Source organism: Schistocerca americana, chromosome 2 (assembly GCF_021461395.2).
Source record: "Schistocerca americana isolate TAMUIC-IGC-003095 chromosome 2, iqSchAmer2.1, whole genome shotgun sequence".
NCBI classification, from domain to species: Eukaryota; Metazoa; Arthropoda; class Insecta; order Orthoptera; family Acrididae; genus Schistocerca; species Schistocerca americana.
This window is the reverse complement of record NC_060120.1, coordinates 799,274,374-799,298,738: the sequence shown is the minus strand read 5'-3', so window position 1 is coordinate 799,298,738 and position 24,365 is coordinate 799,274,374. Positions and strand designations below refer to the sequence as shown.

The 24,365-nt window shown below is 38.3% G+C and overlaps 1 protein-coding gene across 3 annotated transcripts in view; it reads left to right on the top strand.

The window, feature by feature from the left end:
* The window catches only part of LOC124595413 (zinc finger protein 346-like), a 127,946-nt gene extending 105,380 nt beyond the window's left edge, over positions 1-22,566 (top strand). For all 3 annotated transcript variants that reach the window (XM_047134144.1, XM_047134146.1, XM_047134143.1), the window contains 3 exons: positions 57-185; positions 9,150-9,283; positions 22,153-22,566. In XM_047134144.1, coding sequence (XP_046990100.1) covers positions 57-185; positions 9,150-9,283; positions 22,153-22,347 — 458 coding nt within the window. In that variant the 3' untranslated portion in view covers positions 22,348-22,566. The remainder of the gene's footprint in view (positions 1-56; positions 186-9,149; positions 9,284-22,152) is intronic.
* Positions 22,567-24,365: the final 1,799 nt, after the last annotated feature.

Here is a 24,365-nt window from a genome sequence, read left to right as displayed (position 1 = left end):
CTTTCAGTTGAGATATTACTTTTGTTGCCCAAGTTGTACAAATTTTCATTTTTCAGGCAATAAACATAAACAGAAGGTTCTTAAAAAAGGGATAACAAATGCTGGAAATTCATCCACATTAAGTAACACTAGTATATCTTCAGCAGCTAATAATGGAGGTGGTGTTAGTTCTGAAGAAAACAAAGGTTAGTATGTTTAGCATCTTGAATATTAACCAGTACAGAACTTTATTTCTCATAACTCTTCCAGTGAGGTGTAAAATTAGAGGAATATTAATCATGAAAATAAAAGCTACAGAGTAATGAGTTACAGGTGAAAAATAATGTTGTACCTGTAAAATGTAAGAAGAGTGTTAAAGTTGCACAAAGCAAAGGAATTTAAGGTGTGCAAGGAGGTCCCATCACTTGCACATTACCTGAGAATGTACTTGGCTGCAACAGAATGCAGTATATGACATTCAGAAAAGTAAGTATTTTGTGAAAGCTGACTGTATTACTAGCAAATGAATGCAAATTATTAAAAAAAAAAAGATAGATTTCAGGAGGTGTGAAGTAACAAGTCCATAGACAGTGAACCCTGGAAGTACAGTGATGAAAAAGATAATATAAAGAAGGGGGCTAATAATGAGACTACAAAGAGAAATTCTGGAGACGTGCTCTTAGCAGCATGGTGTGTAATTTGGAAAAGTGGGAGAAAAGTTATGCATCAGGGAGACTAACTATATTGAAAAAACTTGTAACATACATCCACATTTGCCAGGAACAAAGTTCAGTAATCAATGTCAGTGCATATCATTTTGTGGAGAAAAAGCTATTTACTTGGTTAATGAAACAATTGTAGAACTCCCTACTATATATCACATGGCTCCTTTGTTAACAGGTCATTTACTTTGTTGTTAGAGAATACAAAATGTATTTTGGTTGTGGGTCTTGACAGAGAAAATCTCACTTCCTGACGTTTCATCTGCTCTCTTTTAACTTCAGCATAGATTTCTAAAAAACTTCTAAATCATATCATGTTTTCATCATTCCCTTACTTTCATGAATCTTCAAAAGTAACAAAAATATCATTCAAGCAGTTGAAAAGAATGTGATCTGAGGCTTTCCTGGCATCTATTTTATTTGAAGGTTTCTCGGATGTCCAGCAGGATAAGATTTTCGAATGCCCATGGTATTACAGCAGAATAACGGTTCTGCCATCATCAGAGGGTGTGCATGCAGTGGTCTGTTTGCTATCTGCTGTTAGTATTTATCCCTTGCAGGTCCAGGTGTGATTCTGTGTGCCAACAGCGTGCGGAATATCTGGTGGTGGGGGAAGCTGAGGCTGTGGTAGGTGAAGGGAGTGAAAAGGGGGGGGGGGGGGGGGGGAGGGGAGGAGGTCCATGGCAGAATGATCATGTCTGCTTGCCCAGTGTTCCTTGATAGAGATTGCTATTGGTTTCCAGGCCTTACTGGTATGGTAACCAGTGTCCCTGTTGATGAGGTTGTCTGTTACGCAAATTTCTATGGGCTCTTTGAAGATGCAGTCCCAGTAGTTATTTGTGGAGCCCAGTACTTTTGTCTCGTCATAATTTACTGTGTGTTCAGTGTTCAAGCAATGTTCTGCTAGGGCAGAAGGGCTTGGCTGCCTTGCATCAATCTTCCACTGTATGAACTGTTCGGCCAATATAGGATTTACCACAGCCGCGCAGAACTTTTTATACGCCCGCGTTCTTGAGGCCAACTTTGTATTTCACTGCTCCTGGTAAGGCTCGCATCTTAGCCGATGGTCAGAAGATGTATTGATCTTATCTTGCCTCAATAGCCTCCCTATTTTGGACAACACGTTGCCTGCAAAAGGTAGAAATGCCAGGCCTTTTTTTCTCTTCTTCCGTTTGTTCTTCATCGTGGACCGTACTGGGCTTCTGTTGTCAGAAGGCCCTATGGATTTGCTGGTTGCCATATCCATAATTGAGGAACACAGTCTTCAGGTGTTTGAGTTCCATTTATAGGTTCTGTTCGTCTGAGATCATATATGCTCTGTGTACCACTCCGTTTGGCTGAGCTGGATGGTGACTGCTGGAAGCATATAGGTGCAGGTCAGTGTGTGTGGCATTGTGGTGCACACAGTTCCTAGCGAGCCATCTGACCTGCGGCGCATCAGGGCATCAAGGAAGGATAGTTGCCCATCTTTCTTGTTTTCCATAGTGAACTGTATTTTGTTATGGATGGAATTTAGATTGTAGCGATCCTTTCCATGTGGCCAAATTACAAATGTGTCGTCCACATATTGGAAGAAACATACAGGCTTCAGTTCATTGGTTTCCAGGGCTACTTCTGCAAAACTCTCCATGAATAGAGTGGCTACATCCAGAGAGAGAGAGAGAGATAGCTCCCCATGGCCACTCTGTCGGTCTGCCCGTAGTGTTGGCTGTTGAAGACAAAGTAGGTCAATGTTAAAACATGCCTGAAAAGCTGTCAGTACTACTATGAATTTCTCACTGATTAAGTTAATAGAATTTTCCAGGAGGACTTGTATAAATAGTGACATGACATCAAAGCTGACAGTGATGTCAAATTCTTGTAAAGTTAGCTCCTGTAGGCGGACAAGGAAGTCGGTCGAATTCCCGATGTGGAGCGCACATTTGTCTAGGAAGGGTCGTAACTGGCCTGCCAGATGCTGTGCCAGGGGGTACAGCATCTGACTGCTGACTATAGGTTGTATCCCATCTTTGTGCGTCTTTGGAAGGCCATGTGTCATAGTACTACCTTCGAGTGTTGGCAAAACCTCTTAATGTCCTTATTCTCCAGCACACTATTTTTCAGCATGTTGAATGTGCTTTATTGTATCTTCTTAGTCAGGTCTGTTTTAATTTTGCAATATGCCGGATCTTCTAGTAATTGCAGCATCTTCTGTTCATCTGTCTCTCAAGAATGACAGTAGCTAGAAAAGCCTCAGATCACCAACCTCTATGGGGAAGACATGTACCATCTGTTGGAGATGCTGGATAAGCTTCGAAACCAGAAAGGAAGTTTGCTAAGTTTTCTTGCCTTCTTGTTAAGGTGCAGGGACAAATACACCATAACTACTTTCACAAAAGTTGTACATCACATACGCAAATCTGCAGTGAATCGTGTCTAGCAGAGAGCCAGCCTGGCTCTGGTCAGGGAAAGGATCCGCTACACCAGACAACAGCTTGACAAGAACATCAAGGAGCTGCTGCACCTTCACCTAAAATTATCATTTGTGCTCCAAGAATACACCTGGGAATGGGTGGGTGGTGTCACTTGAGCCCAAGCAGACTGGACGTGCTCAAAATCCGTGAAGAAGCAGAACACCTAAGTTTGCATGGCTACCTGACAAACCACAAGAAGAAACAGAGACCAAATGACGCACCATGATCACTCTCGCAGGGAAACCTTTTGACAACACAACTATAGCCGTACTTTAAAACAGGATCAATTTTGCGCCAACCTCTCCAATTCTCCCATTCATAGAAATAATATCTTCAGTAGAACAGGCTATCTGAGGGCTACCAGATGACAAGGCTGAAGAACTCAGGAGGGAAATGTGCCGGATTCTTTCAAGAGCAAGAATGGTCATGAGCAATATCTCCAGAGTGGGAAGGACAGTACTACATAACCCAGAGAAAATACAGTTATAGTTGTTCTCCTAGCTGCCAAGAGGAATGTTAATATCATTCTCGACAGACGTGACTATGAACAAAGATGCTGCAATTACTAGACGATCCGGAATATCGGAAAATTAAAACAGATACGACTAATAATATACAACAAAGCACCTCTGACTTGCTGAAAAGTGGCATGCTTCAAGGTGAGGACATCAAGAGACTTTGCCAACGCTCAGCGGTAGCACTGAGGATATATGGCCTTCCAAAGATGCACAAAGGTGGGGTGTGACTGTTAGTTAGGAACACAGGGCCACCAACGTACCCCCCTGGCACAGCATCTGGCAGGTCTGCTGCAACCCTTCCTGGGCAAATCCAGAATATGACCAACTTCATTGGCTGCCTAAAGGAGCTGACTTTACAAGAATCCGACACCATGGTCAGCTTTGATGTCGCATAACTATTTACGAAAGTTCCCCCGGAAGATTCTATCAACTTAACCAGTGAGAAATTCAGGCAGTACTGATACAACTTTTCAGGTATGTGCCAACACCGACCTACTTTCTCTTCAGTGGCGGAATGGCCATGGGGAGTGCTCTCTCTCTCTGGGGGTAGCCAAATCTATTCATGGAGAGTTTTGAAGAAGTAGCCCTGGAAACTGCCGTACTGAAGCCTGTATGTTTCTTCCTATGTGTGGACAATACATTTGTAATCTGGCCACATGGAAATGATCAACTACAAATATTTCTACATCATCTAAGTTCCATCCATAATAACATACAGTTCACTAGGGAAACTGAGAAAGATATACAACTACCGTTTCTTGGTGTCCTCATGTAGTGCAGGTCAGATGACTCGCTAGGTCTCAGTGTGTACCTCAAGGCCACACACACTGGCCTGTATGTATGTTCTTCCAGCTGCCACCATCCAGCTCTGATTAACAGAGTGCTTAACACCTTGGTACATAGAGCACATACAATCTCGGAAAAACAGAACCTGTCGACAAAACTCAAACAACTGGAGATTGTGTTCCGCAAGAATGGATTTGGCAACTAGCAAATCCAAAGGGCCTTCCAGCAACAGAAGCCAAGTAGGGACCAAGATGAAGAACATACAGAAGAAGAGAAAAAAACCCAGACAGTGTGTAGCCCAAAATAGGGAGACTGTTGAGGCAACATAAGATCAACACAGTCTTGTGACCACCAGCTAAGACGCAAGCCTTACTAGGAATGGTGAAACATGATGTCGGCCTCAAGAAAGCGGGCATATACGATATTCGATGTGGCTGTGGTAAATCCTATATCGGCCAAACAGTTCATAGAGTGGAAGATCAATGCAAAGAACACCAACAATACACTGCCTTGGCCAACCAAGCCAATCTGCCATAGCAGAACATTGCATAAACATTGGACACATAGCAAATTATGATGATAAAAAAGTATTGGCCTCCACAAATAATTACTAGGACTGCATCTTCAAAGAGGCCATGGAAATTTGCGTAACAGACAACCTCATCAACAGGGACACTGGTTACCAATTCAGTAAGGCCTGGAAATCAGTACTAAGCTCTACCAATGAGCCACGGTGCAATCAGATAAGAGATCTTCCTGCCATGTCCATCAAAGAGATACCGCAGCCCCCCACCACCACATACCGCAGCCTCCGCTTTCCCCACCACTCGATACACCATGCGCAGTCGGTACACAGAATTGCACCTGATCCACGAGGGATAAATACTAACAGCAGAGAGCAGACAGACCATTGCATTAGCACCACCTGATGATGGCAGAACGGTTATTCACCGAACTATCATGGGCATCTGACGATCATATTCAGCTGGGCACCTGAGAGAACCCATCAACAGTTGAAAAATATTTCTGATTTTCAGTTAATGCAGGCAGTTTTAGAGTTTAAATTTCTTTTCAAAAGCTTCCTGTTCGTTTATGAATTTTATATAGCAGCTTGGCTAAAGGAACTACTACTCCTATAAGCAATTTCCCCAGTGACCCCAGTTTTTTCCTGTCATTTATCAAAATTATGTTAATTCAGATATTTATGAAATATTCCATCTGTTCTTGGAGGAACATAGACACATTAAAAATTTGAATACACAGTATTAATGTTCTACAATAATATTTATTTGAGCCGGCTTTCAGCTTCTTAGGCCATCATCAGATAACTTAATTAAGTTATTCGATGATGGCTTAATAGGTCGAAAGCTGGTTCAAATAAATATTATTGTAGAGCATTAATACTATGTATTGACTTTTTTAATAATTCAAATCTACTTGGTTTCTGTGATTTTTTGAAATTCATGTTGACAGCTGAACTGATAGTTACGATTACCATTCTGAACTGTACAAAAACTGGTGTAATCTACTGTTACAGAATTATTTTTTTGTGTCTTCCTTGAACAACATAATTTCCTCTGAGGAAATACTTAGATGACGTCTATGCCCTAGTGAACAGTGGCTAGCAGTGTGGTTGGGCACTCATTGGACATCCAGTTGCGATATTGGCATGAAAACTCCACACTTTGTTGCTGATGAACAACAGTCAGCATGGGTACTTAAACCAGGCATATGCTGGAGAGACATGTACACAGCAATATTTGCTGAATGGAGACACTGTTGGTAGCCTCTTGGTTCATCTAGGCAGTCAATTGATCAGCAGTTGCACATCTGTTCACCCATACACATCTGTGCAGCTATCGCTCACCCCTGTCATCTGTGGCCCATGGTGCACCACAGCTACCTCAGCACTGTTTTGGATAGTGCTATTTTGCTATGCACGGTATATGAGGGTGGTCCCATAAGTACCCGGCCTGACCGAGATATGGCAGTTGTTGTTGAAAAATATCTCTGGATTAGAAAGTATACAATCTATGAAGCATATGTTTCAAGTTTGAAGACACCACGTTGTTTAGTATTTGTTTGGCAACCATCAGCAGTGAACTTTATAAGTGAACTTGTGAAAATGTAGAAAATTGATCATCGCTATGTGCTACAAATTTTTTGTTTTGGAGAGGCCTCAGCACAACCAATATTAAAGCTGAGCTCGATTCTACTTTGCGAGAGTCTGCTCCTTCGTTGACAACAGTGAAATATTGGGTAGTAGATTTTAAACGAGGCTGTAAGAGCTGCCAAGATGAGCATCGCAGTGGTCGACCAAATGAGGTGACGACTCCAGAAATGGTGAAGAAAATCCGCAAAGCGGTACTGTATGATCGTCGACTGAAAGTGCGCGAGGGATAGTAGGCATTTCAAAAAGTGCTGTACATTGCATATTATCTGAAAATTTGGACATTCGTAAACCCAAAACTCGTAACCAGTGATCACTGTATTAAGAAAGTTGGGATTACTGTTCAGTTTCCAGCATGTTCTATGTGATCTCTAAATGAAGTTGCTTCTGCTAAAATTTAGCAACTTTGGCACAAATTTTGCTGAGATCCTCCTGAGCTCCAGGTATCATATTAAAATGGAATAAATGGATCCAGTACTAATTTTAACCTTATTTGCAAGTTCTCTGATCATGATTTGTCTTCTTGCATCACCAGGGCCCTTACATGATCAATAATACCTGCATTTGCTAATGTTGAATGCCTTACCTGAACGTGCTTCAACTCTTCACTGATGAGTTTCCATCTTTGAAGCAGTTGTATCACGTCTTTACCTGTGTGGTACCCATTGCTTCTTCCCCAAACACTTGTTGAAACTTGTTGATTTTTTTCAACTTGAGAATTGTTAACGTAAAACAAAATTGGATGCAGTAATGTTATTCCAGTTTCTCTGTCATTGTACCCACAACGTAAAATCCAACAACTACCACTTACAAGCATTCGCTTGCCAACTGTTAGACGGACTTGTTGCTTCCACAGTCATGAAAAAATAATCAGTCATGCACACTAAATATGCCTACAGACACAGAGAGAATGAATGCCCCAATACCATTGTTTGGTTCAACAATAAGAATTAAGGTTGGATACTTTTTGAACAGGCCTAGTATTTGAACACCACATTTTTCAAAGGGTGCACCCCCTCTTAACACTGATTGTATTAGCAAAAGGTGAAATATGTTTGGGAGGGGGGATCAGTTTTGGATTCCTGAAAGGAAAGAGACAAGAGATGATATTCAATGTTTGCAATAGGACAGATAAAGCTAGAAGTTTACCGGAATACGTATGTATGTTTTTTTGATTGGGAAAGTGTGTTTCACGCAGTAGAATGGAGTGTCCTCGTGAAGACCTTGCAAGGTGTTTGTGTGGAGTGGAAGCACAGGAGACTGTTAAAGTAACTCAAGAGAAGACCAAAAGTGGTAGAAAGAACTGACAATGTCACTTTACTTGGTCACGTCCTCACAAATAGTGCTCTAAAAATTGGCCATCTTTTTCAGCTCTGTAATCCCGAGCGAAGGGTGGTTCAGAATGGAACATCTACTCTGATTAGTATATGTGTTCGAGTATTCAAAATATATATAATGTAGATCAAAATAAACTGAAATATATAAAAGAAGATAGTATACCATTTAACTAGATTGTGTGACCCAAATAATATGTATTTTTCAGAAGTTTTATTCAGGTACCACGTTAATGCTTGCAATCATTTATTTCACTTGTATTTTTTGTAATACATAAGCCCTGCTTTCTGTCTGCCTTGAAAAAGGCAGGTTTTTAGGTTCTTCAACAATATCCCTCTTGGTAATCACAGCTATATAGTAAAATACAAAATGCCCACTAACTTTTCAAAAATATCAAAAAATTGCTTCTTCCTTATGCTTCTAAACAGTAAATGAAAAAATGTACTCTGTAAAGTCACAAAAGGTACACACTGACAATTGTTCCAACATTTTATGAAATAAGTGATAGTTGTTTAGCTCCAGCAGCTTTTGACCTTTATAGATAATTTAAAAACCAGTGTGTATTTGACTTTCATGCGAAAGATGTTTGTAAGAGTTGTAGTAATTTTTCTTATATCCACCATAAACTGGTGGCAGATTGGTGTCATTTCACCTTTTATTCTGGAAGAAGAAGAATACCAGCAACCAGCCCATTTCAGCAGAGTTACTTGCAGTGGAATTTTCACTTTGCAGAGCATCGTTTGCATATCGTCATATGCAAAAATAAATTTTTAGAGTAAACCAAATTCTTTCTCAATTAACTTTTTTGAGTATTTAATCACAACAGTTTTTCAGTTTCGAAGAAATAACATTTTTTATTCTTTTTGTTATGGTTTGCTATTTAAAATCTGTGTCAATTTCATAACAGTAATTTACAGCTAGAAGTAACTAATAGTTGGGTAAATTTCTTGCAGATATTAGTCATGCCATGTTTATATGTTGTGTGTCTTTCTTGGAAAATGCTGTTCTCTCTGTAGTTTCAGTGTAAATGGTTTAGTAATTTAGCTTCCAATTTTTTTCTCTTCTTTTCTTTAACTCATTCAGTACCTATGCCTATCAATCTGATTTATTATCCCATCAGTGCTGTTCTATGCAGCCACCTCCTGATGTGATAGATAGATAGTATTGATATCATTGGTGCTGACAGGTGCAGTACGAAATGTGGAGTTCAAGATTCCTCCCGGCGTGCATAAACTTCCAGATGGAACACGGTCGAAGGTGAACAAATATTACTGTGATACTTGTAGTGTCTCCTTAAACTCCGAGATACAGCTGGAGCAGGTGTGTATCATATTAGTAAGAAAAAAAGGGGGTGGGGAGGGTAGAATTCCAAACAGAAGTGAGAACTATAAAATTACAAGACATTACTAACCTTCAGGGAGCAAAATTACTGTACTGCTGATTGATATATGTGAAAGTACAAAAAAATTCTATCCTGCGATGAGGAAGGAACTAATAGTTCAAAAAGGTAGGACAATTTTTTGTGCTGTATGTGTGTCTGTTGTCAGTACTGGCCTACCATTCTATCTCCTTGTAATTTTATAGTTTTTCTCAAGGGAATTTTCTTTTTTGTATAATTAAGATATGTGAGACTAATTCAGTGGCATTTGTAACCTATAGAAATATGTTTCTCTTAAGATAACAGTTGCAGTTAAGGAGTGCTCTATAGCAGATCAGTGTCGAAGTACAGAAATATGCTTGTAACAGAAAACAACATTCACATCAGCTTTTGAGCTCTAGCAATTTTTTTTTTTTTTGCTAAAATGCACACATTCACATACACAACCACCCATACACTCAAAAGTACACTCCCATGGCCACAGCAAGACTGGTTATTGATACTGGATTATTGAAAGCAGTTGCTGAGGTGTAGGGGTTCGAGAGGCGCAGAGAAAGAAGGTTAAAAGTGAGGTGAAGCAATGGGAACAGGTTAGCAGAGTTTTGGGTCGGGGGATTGTGAGCATGCATATATGTTGAATAGACAATTCTCATCTGCATAGTTCAGAGAGACATGGGCTTGAAGTGAGTAACAAAATGGCCCCCATAGTGAAGCAGTTATTGAAGACATTTTTTATATGGTGTGCAGCGTGCCTAGCAACTAGATGTCAAGTTTGCAGTTTGTGACAGTGTGGTGGGGGCCATTAATGTGAATATACAGTTGGTTACTTTGTCATGCCTACATAGAAAGCTGTACAGTAACTGAGCATGGCTACTTTCACACGTGACCCTGCCTTTTATTGGGTAGGAAATGCTTGTGACTGGACTGTTGTAGGAGATGGTTGGTGAATGTATGGGTTGTGTATTGCAACTTGACTGACAGCAAGGGAATGACCCATGCGGTGTAGGATATTACGTAAGTTGGGAGAGTTTCGGAATACTACTTTGCGGATTTGGGTAGGCTTTTGTGTAGAATGTCCCTCATCTCAGGGTACAACAAGAATTGGTTGAAACACTGGTGGAGGATGTGGTTTTTCAAGGCCAGAGTGATACCAAATGATCAGAGGAGTACTGTTTCAGTGGCTGGTTAACATGTTTACTAGTGTCAGAGGAGACAATGACATGGGAGATTTGTTAGGGATGAGCTAGGTGGGATATTGTCTGTCAGTAAGGGCTCTGGTAACATTATCAGTATATTTTGACAGCTCTGCTTCCCACCATAGGTGCAGCGACCACATATGGTGAGGCTGTAAGGAAGAGATGTTTTGACATGGAAAGGGTAACAGCTGTCAAAGTGTAGGTACTGTTGGTGGATGATGCAGTTGACATGACAGATGTGCTTATGGAGACATCTACGAGTTGTTGATCAACATCTAGGAAGGTGTATCGACAAGTCCAGAAGGACCAGGTAAAGTAGATTTGGTGATAGGTATTAAGCTATGGAGGAAAGAGCAAAGGTTGCCCTTGCCATGAGTCCAAATCATGAAAGTGTCATCAGTGAACTTGAACCAGGCAAGAGGTTTTAGATGTTGAATGGATTTCTCCAGGTGGCCTGTAAATATGTTGGCACAGGATGAATCCATCTGCTCCTACACACCTGCAACCCCCCCTCCCCCCCCATCCCCCACCTACCTTTTACCTGTTCCCCAAACTCCAACAACCCAACCCCTCACACCTCCCTGCTGGTCATTCCATTGGTGCTGCATATAATGGTCCTTTGTTGAGCAACCCAAACTGTTGTCCATAACCTTCCATACTACATTCGAGACATTGGAATCTTTCGTCACCACCTCTCCACAGTTCCTGTCACATTATCACCATACACTTGTTGGTCACTGTGGACGCGACATCAGTGTACACCAACATCTCCCATACTACACCAACATCCCCCACATCTTGTGACCATGGGACACTACCTTTCCCAGTGTCCGCCTCAAACTAAAGCCGCACCCTTTTTCCTGATCGTCCTAGCTAGCCACATTGTGAGACCCACATTTATTTCACTTTGCAATGCCAAATCTACAGACAAATTTGTGGTACTGGCATGCATACTCGCATGGTACCATCCTATGCCAACTTATTTATCGGCCATCTGCAGGAATCCTTCCTATCCAGTCAACACCTAAAACCTCTCATCTAGTTCTGATACATTGACATTTTCATGGTTTAGACCCACAGCAGGGACAACCTTTGCTCTTTCCTCCATAACCTCAGCATGTATTCCCAAATCAGCTTCATTTGGTCCTTCTTAACTCATTGAACCACCTTCTAAATGTCAGTCTTCCTCTCTGATGGCTCCATAAATATGTCTTTCCATAACAAATGCACCAACCACCAGCAGTGCCTCCACTTTAACAGCTGTAACTCATTCCATGTCAAAAAGTCTCTTCTTTACAGCCTCACTATCTGTGGATGGTGCATCTAGTTGAAAGCAGAAGCTGTTTAAGTATACCAATAACCTTACTAGACCCTTTACTGACACACAATATCCTATCCGTCAATAAATAAATCTCCCATGCCATCTTCTCTTCTGACACCTGTAAACCTGTTAACCACCTACTGACCAGCACTCCTCTGATCACTCATTGTCATCCTGGCCTAGAAAATCCCAACCATATTCTTCACCAGCAATAAACAAATATAAATTATTTAAACTCCTTCATTTCTAGTTAGCGCGTTGTCTGTGGTATCACTATTTTAAATCATCATCATCCTAACAGGACAGCTGTGAAACTTATTTCTTCATTGCCACTAATGTTTGGCTGTTTCTTCTGAATATGTTGTAATTTCTAAATTTGGGGTTATGATGGGACCTGAGAACACGGCCTCTTTCTTCCTTTTTTCGTAATAAACAGCAGATTTCTCTTCTGTACTGACGTGAGAATGCCACAATGTCTCTTGGTTCCAAGTACATTGTCTCCCTGCTGCTCTCTTACTGGCTTTGTAGAACTAACAGCTGACACACACCTTATAGTTCCCATCATACCTCACAATGAGTGCCGATAACATTGCTGCATGAAACTATGCAGCTAGCTTCACTCTAGAGTTTTACCATTTCCTGTAGAAATGTGTGATATTTTTGCGTATGTATCCAATTTTAATACCAGTTCAATTCTGAGTATGATTGAATTCAGGCAAACTGCAGTTTAAATGTGACAGATGTTCACAAAAAGCCAAAGTGTACAATGTAGATTCCCATGGTTGATAACATGGAGAAATTTGCTGCCTGCACAACACCCTTCCTCCCTTCGTCCCCACACTTGTCATAGTTCTCACTTCTCAGCCTAGTTGGTGCTAGTTTCCCCTGTAACTATTCCATAGCACCATGCTTGAGCAACAGTGAAACACGGATGGCAATATCTTCTAGTGTGCAGGTCATATGTAACAACAGCAACCAGTATGTAATTATAAGGTAGCAATCACAATTCAGTCCAATTCTCAAACGTTCGCTCATCTCATGATCTGGTGACATCTGTTGGTACTAACATCACAACGGGTCTTGATGCTGTAATTTATTCTCGTGACAGCAATTAGAGTCAGTTTAATATGATTTATTTTCTTTGTTAAGACATTTCATTCTGTATTAATTTTCCCTCATGTTTCATCTGAATGTCACCATTATGTTCAAAAGCTGGTTAAAAGCTGGTATCATTTTCACCTTCTGTTCCAATACATGAACAGTGACCAAATTTCTCATTTGCAAACCACTTAGTAAATCATTACAGTCTCACATAATCAAGTAAAATGTTGATCTGGGTTTGTAATCAAGTAATGTTTATTGAAGTACAACATTTCTGCTTTTGAATGTTATCTTTATTTAAAAAGCAGCATTAATGTTTGTACACAGTATCCATATATGTACGAGAACTTTGTAATAAAAGTTGTTCACATACAACAAGAGTTTGTAAGATGATAGAATTTAGTGCTATTTCATCATGTGTTTCATGAAATTGTCAATTTTTAAGCAGATCATTGGCTTGTTTTAGTGTCTAGTTCACAGTTTTGTGACTATCTCATGCACTAGCGCCACAAATCATAGGTCATGTGATTGTTCAAGGAAGATCAGTACTGTACTGAGTGCTTCAGTGTATTGGGAAATGTCAAGCCTATTCAAACACAAGTATTGTTTGCTAAACTCTACCCTTCAGAATTCTTCAAAATAAACTTTGTACCACACCTCAGTGGCCAAAGCTTCATCTGTAAATAATGTAAGATGGCCCCTATAATCATCCATTAAACAATGTAAAAATGTTGAACTCAGAGGACATAGTTTAATCTGCGAATATAAAATGACCCTGTATTTTTCGAATCTCTTTTTTTTTTTTTTTTTTTTTTTTTTACTCCATCTCCAAGAGCTTAGGTAACTGCTTTTAATAATCATTGTTGCAATGGCCATGGGAGTGCAAGTTCAGATGTCTGTGTAATTATCTGTGTGAATGTGTGTTCTTTAACTAGAAAAAGAGCTAGTGCTCAAAAGCTACTGTGAAGCTGTTTGGTTTGTGTGTTTCTGTACTCGGCTGATCCGCTATAGGTGAGTGATTTATTGTACATATTGTTCCAGCCAGGAATTTCCATTATGTTTAAACTTGCAGATAAATTTTTCATATTTATATTTAAGCAACTTTTCACTTGAATGTAGTGATAAGAAGTGAAACCAAAGAAAATAACATTAAAAATAATTTGAAATGTTGTCTACAAAAAATTTCCAGAGAAATAGTTAAATGAAAGTTGGGCAAGCCTGTGAAGAATACAAACACTTTGAGCAGGAGTGGAGTATGATAGGCCAAAGAGATTTGGAATAGAGCTAATAGAAAATAATACTGTAAACTTTACTTCTGTGGCTTTGATAACATTGTTTTGTCGATGATGAAACCAGAGATGGTGACTTGATTATCTCACACACTTTTTTATTAGACATTCTAACAGTTACAAGCAATATGTAGATCATCAGAATTTTGCTAAAGAATAACCACTAATCTTCTTCTTCTTCTTCTTCTTCTTCTTCTTCTTTTTGCCAGTAAGTAATGCAACACCTTCTCAGTTTAAAAAATGTGGAATTTGTTGTGGGGCGTCATCAAATGTACTGCTTTAGCTTCTTTAGTTTCACGAAGCTCAAAGAGATGGCAGTGCTTGGTGTCTGCAGCAGAGGTGCTCTCTAAGCAGAGAGGTATCATTGAGTTTCTTTTGGCACAAAATCAGAGCATCACAGATACTCAAAGGCACTTGCAGAATGTCTGTGGAGACCTGGCAGTGAACAGCAGTATGGTGAGTCGTTCATTGAGGCGTCTGCAATCATCTCAACAAGGTCGCGCAAACCTAACCGATCTCCTGCGCGCTGGCCAGCCCCACTTATCTGTGACTCTTGCAATGTTGTAACATGCGAACACTCTCATTTGTGGTAATCGATGAATCACAATAAAATGAACTCCTTCTCCATGACAATGCAAGGCCTATTAAAAGCCTGCGCACCCAAAAGAAGCTCACAGAACTTCAGTGGACTGCCGTTCCTTGTCTACTGTACAGCCCAGATCTCACATCTTTAGGCCTCCATCTGTTTGGTCTGGTGAAGGCTGCATTCCACGGGAAACCATATGTGGATAGTGAGGAAGTTATTGATGCAGCAAGATGTTAGCTCCGATATCAACCAGTATAGTGGTACCATGCGGGGACGGGGATACAAGTCCATCCAATAAGGTGGCATAAGGCTGTCACAATGAACAGAGATTTTGTTGAAAAATAGGGTTGTTTAGCCAAAAGATTGGGGAATAATATGATTTATTGCAATACTGAATAAAACCAACCCCCTTTCAGAAAAAGAAAAAATATGTTGCTGTACTTATTGAATGTCCCTGTATTTATGGTATGTGAAGTTCAGAACTCAAATAGCAATTAGCAAGTAATTTGATGCAACTCTCAAAAAGACTTGAGAAAATGAATTTTGAAGTTTTCTGAAAAACTTTAATTCACTAAATGTTTTATCCATGAGTCTCATGACTCATTTTGTAGCTTTAGAGAATGGTAATAAGGTAATTGACGGTTTACTGGTTTGAATCTCACTAGTTGTCATCCTCCTCCCTTTCAGTTCAAATATCTGGATAATTTAAATCATTAAAATATAAAATTTATCAAATATATGCCAATTAACACGTCTGTTCATAATTTTTTATGGAAAATGCACATCTTTTTGTTTCAAATTATTTATAGCTTGCAAAATTCCAATTTTTATTGTAAATACAAATTCTTAATTATTGAAATTTTATAAAACATTGTTAATAAAGATTTTTTAAAGTAAGGAAACATCACAAATTAAATTCTGAAAGCAAAAATGAAAAATAAAATACTTGATATTTAGCTTTGCCTTTGTTTTATACCACAGATGTGGTCAAACATGTGCCAGAGTGATAAACATTGTGAAAACAATAGTTTTCATGGCATCGAGCACACCGCACAAATGTTGCATTTTTATGCTCACACTTATTGCTGCTGAAACCACACCCTCCTCCCCCCTCCACTGGCCCTCCAATCCATCAATTGAAAAGCAGACTTATTCATGTTCATGAAGATATCTCTTTCAACACTAAGTTTTGAAGCAAATCACATGTACCTGATCGTTTCACTGATGCCTGGAGAGGACAGCAGGGGATGAGTAGTTAAATGGATTTTTATGAAGTTTTCTCTATCGTTGATTTCGCATCCTTGTTCTATCAGATGCTTCAATCAGTTGTATAGATACTTAATGAAGTTTTTTACTTGAGGTAAAAATACATGTCACAAGGCTGTACTAATTGGAGCACTTTTGTTTACAAGTATGTAGACACGCTGAACACACTGTTGTCTGCTAACTGTGATTGACTGTGCTGAAAAAGCTGTTAGCACCTGTCGAGATGATTTCACAAGATGCAGCTTCTAAATTGGTCAACGGTCTTTAACTCTTCATAAAGGCAATAAGCAAAGGCAACTGCCATCAACTAATAGTAAAATGTATTTAGTATGTAATGTTTTATAAAATATAGATAATTAAGAACAAAGAAGGAGACATGCAGATTTATAAAAATTACGATTAGATATACTACTTAATTGACAATAATTAGAAAATATTTGATAGATTTTACATTTACATAGGCTTTCTGAACTGATTTGTAATAGTTCATTGTGTCACTGTGGTGCCACCCGCTGCTCAAATTACTGCTGTAGATGCAGTATGATGTGCCAGAGCCATACGCTGAACACAATGACCTTCCGTCCCAGTAGAGCCATGTAACTATCTGGAGCCCAGTCTTCTTGCGACTGTATATTCTTGTAACCATCGCTGCCAGCCATCATCTAAGTGGCTACATTCCTGCCAAGTCTATCTCAAATATCACAGAGGGAATGTCCAGCTCATTGTAGCTGTATTACAAGATCCCATTCAAACAGTGAGGTGTTGATAATGGTGTCTGTGTCACCTGAAAGGCATTCTTGGCTAACATAACTCACCAGTCCAATCTCAAAAGTGACTTATACTCAAGGCTGTTACAGCATGAATTTAAAGCAAACCTCATTGGCATGCTCATAATGGTACTAGTAGCGCCGCTCTTATGCAACTGGTGGAAAATTTGAATAGACATCATCTTTCAGATGTAGAAACACACCTACCAACTTTTAACACAACTCTTTCTTAGTGTTATGATTTTTTCCCATCAATTTATATGGCTGTATCTTTCAATTCCATTGACTTAGAAGCTTAAATGTTTTACACCACCAAGGGACCATAGACCTTAGTAATTGACATAAATTTCAACTTGCTACCTGTACCCTTCTCCGAGTAGAAGGGCTCTTACGAGACAGACAACAAAGTGTAAATTTATTTTGTGATTGATTAAAAATTAACAAGTTTCTCCTTTGCTTGTACTTTGAAACCTGGCTTCTTGCCAAATTTTATGATTCTAGTCAATGGTAGGTACCCCTCTAGGTTTCAATAAGTGAGTTTGTGAGTATAGAAGTATGTGACATAGTAGCCAAATCTTTTTGACTCAGGAACTTAAATTTTTCACATCACCAGGGGCTGTATACCTTAGTGCACAACATCAATTTCAACTTAATAACTCCATCCAGACCTGAGAAAAAGGGTTCTTAAAAGTCAGATGGACAGATAAAAGACAGACAATAAAGTAATCCTGTAAGTTTTCTTATTTTACTGATATGGAACCTTAAAAATTACAAAAATCCAATTGCTGGATGGTCTCCTTTTAATATCTTGTATGAATAAATTAAATGCAAAAGATATCTTGTGCTAAATTGGCCACAATGTTATGTGAACTTAGTCATAGATTACAGTGTTTTAATTCTGCTTCTTAATGACATATTATGAGTTACTTCAAACAGTTGTATTTTTATAGGTTGGAAAAATACGATCAAAGGAGTCAGTCACAAATCTTCGACTGAATGAAGAAGTGCAGTTGTTAAGACACTGGTCTTGGATTTGGGAAGAGCATGGTTCAGATCCAACCATACCATTGGGACTTGCGTTTTCCTTAGTTTTCATTAAAAAAATGCTTGCATAATCTAATTTTAAAGCTATTTTACTCCGTGTAAGAAGGGAATTAACCGAATTATACACCTCTACAGTGGCATGATGTTTGAGATGTTAAATGCTTCTGAAAAAGTAGTAGTGCAGTATATTCAGATATCAAGGACTTTATTTTAAAAGGAAACCTCGTTATGCAACAGAATTAGTTGCCATTTGCTGTTTGTTTTTACTGAATTAAAGGAAAAAGATTTTTTTCATTTTACTCATTCATACAATGTGAGAACTGTGATATACATATTAAATAGCATGATTAGAGCTGTATTCCATCTTTTGGCCATGGTTTAAAGAAAATGCACAGTTGACATGAGTTCAGCAGATGTTTTATCAGTTATGACAATTATCAAGGATCTTTTTTAAGTAACAAAAGCCTATATTCATCCATTTTATCAAGTTCTGTCTGCCAGGCAAAATTCACTTGTTGGGTTTTTATCTTTGTAATTAAGATTTTGGTGTGCACTGATTACTCAGTCTTATTTAATGGACATTTTGATACTTTCACTCCTATCATGTTCCCACAGGATATGCAAATTTTTCTGCCAGGGAGATTTGATTGGTTAAACATCTCAATAGTTTTCTCAGAGGGACTTGTGTAGTTATGTGATCAGCTTACACGCAACAAAAAGGAGAAAGAAGAACAGTCTACCATGTTTTAAATCAGTTTACCATGGAAGACCTGAATAAGACTATTAATGCTAGAATGGAAAGACAGTATGTGTAGATGATGAATGCATTGAACTACAGTGAAACCCCACTTTTACACTTTTCTAGGGACTTCAAAAAAGTAGTGTAAAATGCGGGAAAATGTAAAATGTGGGAAATGACATGTTAAGGTATAAAAGTTATATATAGGATACCTCATTGCATTTTTGCACTTTATGTATGTGCACGTAATAGGCATCAAAATACTCTTGTTGGGACTTGTTTATTATCTACTAATGGTTTTATTATCTAATAAAAACCACTGATATAATGGAAACTGATAATTGGGAAGCAGAAATGTTTGACTCAATTTCATAGTAATTTCAGTGTTTTTGGAACACCTGCAGTTGTTATTCATCATTTAAATAATAATGAAACCAGTTGCAGCCATCACATACCCCTCTTGACGATCACATTTTCTGGCCATCCTCACAGACTGCTGGTGCTCCTCAGGTTCTACCTGGAACATGGCCACAGTGGCATTAGAACCTCCACCCATATCATCATCATCATCATCACCAGCAGTAGAAACTGACAGCTGAACCAGGTAAGGACTGGCAACACATGAAGGTTGAGTCACTTCCTCCATCACCGCAGTCACTGACGGTCTCAATGCCTCAGCAGCAACCACAGACTCAAGTGGACCAGGCATACAAGACACCATGGGAATGAAACGTGAAAACTGAGATGCCATTAGAGGCACTGGGAGCACTACCCCACAATGCTCCCCCTTGTCGCGGCAAATGAAGCACAGATTTGGTCATTTCTGTCCCAGTGCACCTGTTAAAGGTGGCAGAGATTTGGTATCATTACTGACTTTAACATCAGTATCCAGATGCACGCACCAGCATTGTCTGTTCACAGTTGTATGGTTTCACAGCCATGCCAGTGGCAGCAAGGACACTGTGTGAGTTGGCAACTGGTAGTGTAGGCAACGAGTAAAGTGAGTGCGCATTCCTCGGTCAGTTGCGTTTATGCGTCTGAAGCTTTCCAATCGCCATTGTTACTATTCACACCCAGTGACATCCTTGTCTTGGTGATTCCTCTCATTTTGCTATTCATGCTTTGGTTGTACACTGTTGACGATTGTAGGCCTTACGTTTGAATTCCTGTTGGTTTTGTTCTTTTGGATTGGTGTTTGGCTTGCCGTCATCCACTTGATTCTTTGGCCACTTGCCATTTTCTCTGAAACCATCTAGTACCACTACCCACTAGTGTAGTGTGTCATTAAAAGGACAATATAGAAATGTAACAGAGTTGTTGCCTTCATCTACTTCATAAACAACCACAATTCCATAGATAGATAGATAGACAGACAGTATACCTACACTAGAAGAAGCAGGTATCAACAAAACCACGAGTTAATCAGTTGATACTTTGTTCTAAGATATCAGATACACCAGGATTGCTTGTAAATCTTTTTATTGATTACCAGTTTCAACAAATCTGTGCTGTCATCATCCAATCTTGTAACAGATCTCTCAAAACCGGTAATCAGTGAAAAGGTTTACAAGTGATCTTGACATACCTGATGTTTCAGGATAATATAACATTTCATATCATCCCCAACAGCTGATCCAACATGTATAACAGTTAGTTGAACAGACATGTCTTAAAAAAAAAATCCTGCAACAAGTTTCCGAAGCCTTTGGAATTAACATTGGAGTTTGGCAGAACAGTAGCCTCTCACTGATGCTCTTAGAGAATGAGATAAAGAACTATGAGAGAGAAACATCAAAGGGATCCAACTGCGCCAAGGAAGAAGAAAATTCAAGTTGAAGTGTCTCACTTTAGACAGACATGTACTAATGGCAGAAACACTTATAAAATAGCAGCTAAAACTGAATTATAAATATCATATGAGAAATGGAATACATTGAAAATAAGCACAACAGAGAAAAATATATACAAACACACCAAGGAAAATAAAAAGAATTGATAAGTTAGGTATTTGGACGAATGGAGAGAATCAGATGGATTAAATAACATGATAAGCAAGGAAAGATTAAAGAAAATAAAATTATCAAACAATCTCACCCAAAAATGATATAATAAAAGATCAGTATTGTTCTAGGCAAAAGTTACACACTACCAGCAGTAACTGAATGGGAAGCAAATCTGAGTGCCTTTCTGTGAATAAAGGAGATTAACGAGAAGAACTGGAAAAAATAAAGGAAAATACCCAGAAAAAAATTAGGACCACAAAACAACAAAGATTTCAACTAGACAAAGAGGATGAATATGAATATTTGTACAGAAATATGGAAACATGCACAGACACAATAAGGAGGAGTAAAGTTTTATGATAATATTCACAGAAAGACTGACAATAGGCTAACCAAGAAAATTTTAAATTCCATTTCGAAATTTTAAAAACCTCCATTGGATGGCTGGAAGAGTTAAGGAGAGATTTGAGAGGACTTGACATCACAGAAGACACCTTAAAAGACAGAAAATTTTAGGCTACTGATCAATACTGTAAAATTTCTTACCCTGCAACAAAAATGTCACACTAGGAAAGTGATGTCTAATTAATAGAGGCAGGCCATCAGCCCACAAATGAATTAGCTCTGGGAAGATAAGAGGAAAAAGTATATATCATTTTTCTCCCAAGGACTTCTAAGGATGACTTACGTCTTTCAGTCTCCTCAGATATTAATCTACCTCAAGGTGCACCAAAATTCGGTCTCCTGTAATGGTGTCCATAAAGCAGCTCCTTTAAGAAACATGGACTGACTTTTTTAATTAACAATTATTCAGTGGTAAGATTTTATGTGAGATGTGCACCACCCACATTGTTGGAGGTGTAGATCACTACACCGTATAGCTGATGGTTCTAAGGCACATCTGAAGGTTGCCCTTTTTACATCATGATGTTGGAATAGATTTTCATCACAAAGGTTTGGCTTATAAACAAAGTGATGGCATACATTTTCTGGCCACCAGACTGTGGACTGATGTTCTGGATTAAACTACAGCGTTTTTGACAGTATCACACTGACGCTGTTGATGGTGAACCATCTGTCAGATGGGCACATTATATTTATTGTGAATCAAAAAAGAGAAGGATACATTGCAGGACCCAGTGTCACCCTCCCTCTTTCTCATTCCACACCCTTCCATATCCACAAGAACACAAGAAACTTTGTACAACCAGTTTTTGGGCAATACACACACACATTAAACATCCTATTGAAAGACCCAAGAAAACTGTCAAAATACCATCATCATTACAATCGTGTCTAGAGAGCTGTGCTGATTTGCAACTATAGGTACTATGATTTGGGATGACAGTCTGTCTTCTAAGATTGTATATCATAACAATAATGCTCATTGTTGCAGGTACTAATTACATTCTTTCTATCTTTATATGCTCACTTCTAAATACATTTGTTGTAAAATTAAAGTCTCATTCATCAATTTATATGACACTTTTTTTCCACAGCACCTAAGCTCTAGGAAGCACAAGGATAGACTAGTGAATGGCAAAGGTAAGCCAAGATCAGCTCCATACTGGAAACGAGGACGGCCGAATTTCAATCCATCAGGGAAACCAAAAGTTAACAGAATGCAATTACCCATGCAGTATTCACAGCCACTTAATAGTAACATTGTGAGTGGAACATCCACAATGATCTGAAGAGCCACAGGGCTGTTTTAACATGTTTTATCCTAATCTTGTTCAAAAAATGTCAGTATAGTGTCTTTAAGAAAGATGTGTGACTGGTATCATTTGGATTGTACAGGTAGTCATTTTCATATTTGAAGAGTAATTATTCCGAAGATGTATATTTTAAGGTAATAGTTTTTATTTTTCATAATGATATGTAAATTGTATTTAAACTGAATTGACTGATTTTTAACTTTTGTTTCTGTGAAAAAATATATTCAGAGTGTTTGGAATTTTAATGTTGAAATAAGCAAGCAGCTTTTTGTACGAATCTCAAGAAAGTAGTATAAGCATAAATCAGTTTTCTGTTCTGAGTTTTCCTTTGATGTATCTTTATTTTTTCCCTTAGTTATTTCTACACTGTGTGTTTCGATTATTTGTTTCCCAGGTCTTCTATTTGCAGTCATACTTCTGCTCAACATAAAATTTATAATGACCCTCAAACAACACTATCTCTCTCTTCATGTAAAGCTTACATTTTTCCGTATTGATTCAAGTTTTTAGTGTGCAGGTAGGAGTCATCTGTTCTGGAACAAGAATGTTTTTATTGTGCTGACAAGTATGACAACATTTTTCACTGAAAATAACAAATTTTATGCCACTGTTAATTTCTGTAAGTATATGTAAGCCGCTCATCATTTTTTAAAAGAACCAATAATTCATTCTGAATGTTTTTATTGCTAGAAGCAATGAATGTGTTTCATCCCTGAGGTATACTCCTATACTAAGAAATAATTGTTTATATTTTGAATACTTAGTGAATTTTTGTTACTCATGTTCAAGACAACCTGTATGTGCGTTTGTTCCTTTAGACTTAGATATTCATGTTCATGAACACAAATAAGCTGTCATTTGCCCATATACATTTGTCTGTCTCTGTGTTAACGCTGTAGTTATTGTTATCATCACTCCCTTATATGCTTGCAAGAGATGCTTTTTTCTAACTTGTGAAGTGCCTGTGTTGTCACACAAGCTTTTTGAAAGTGATTTCATTACTTGTATAATTATTATAAAAGTATCGCTTCCCTTTGTTATTCATTTTGTTGTTTCCCCTTGTTTGTCATGTAAATGCTTCAAACTTTGTATCAAAAACAACCATTTCTGTTGGAACTCTCAATAAATGTTCATGAATTTGAGTTTTGTTGTTAACATGATTGATGTTACTTGATTAGTTAGTGTACTGAGGATAACCTATTTTTAATGGTTAAAATCTCACAAATTCATCAATATGTGATACTGTTAGTGTTTTCTGATTTGAATTAATCTAACTAATTTCCTCTGAAGCTACTCTTGTGTGTTCAATTGGAAATATTGTAAAGTTTAAAATTTATGTATCTGAAAAAACATGAGATGAATTTTTTTTGTGCAAACCAGTATGCATTTGTACAATACATTTCTGCTTATATTAATATATCTACAAAGTGGTGAAACATTACGAGAACTAAAAGTTGCTGCACAACAAAATGAACATTAAAACTACTGTTATAACAAATTTGGTTCAAAACAACACATTGTTGATGTATCAGTATCGCATTATTTAACTTTTATGGTGTTGAGAAGAGAATGGAAACAAAGAAAAGCTTGTCAACTTTGATAACTAATAACACTATAATAAACCAATCTAACTGCTCATGAAACTGTTATTTAACTTGTATTAAGTGTGCGTGAGGAAGATAACCTGATGAACTCCCTGGGACATCTACACTGGAGAAGCTCTGCAGATAGCAATTATTATTTGTGTTTTTAGGCCACCTAAATTTGTTAGTTGGTTAAAGCTCCTATATTATAGTGAAACTGAAGTTTGCTTTCTCAGTTCTTGTACGTGTGTTGGTTTTACTTCTGTCTTATTGTTTCTGGTGGAGTATATTCAAGTTCCAAGCAATAATCTGATACACAATTTAAAAAAAAAAATTGTTTTGATATCTATTAAAACTAATTTTTTCCTCGTGTGTTATTCATGATGTCGTGCACCAGCCAAAAAATGTAGT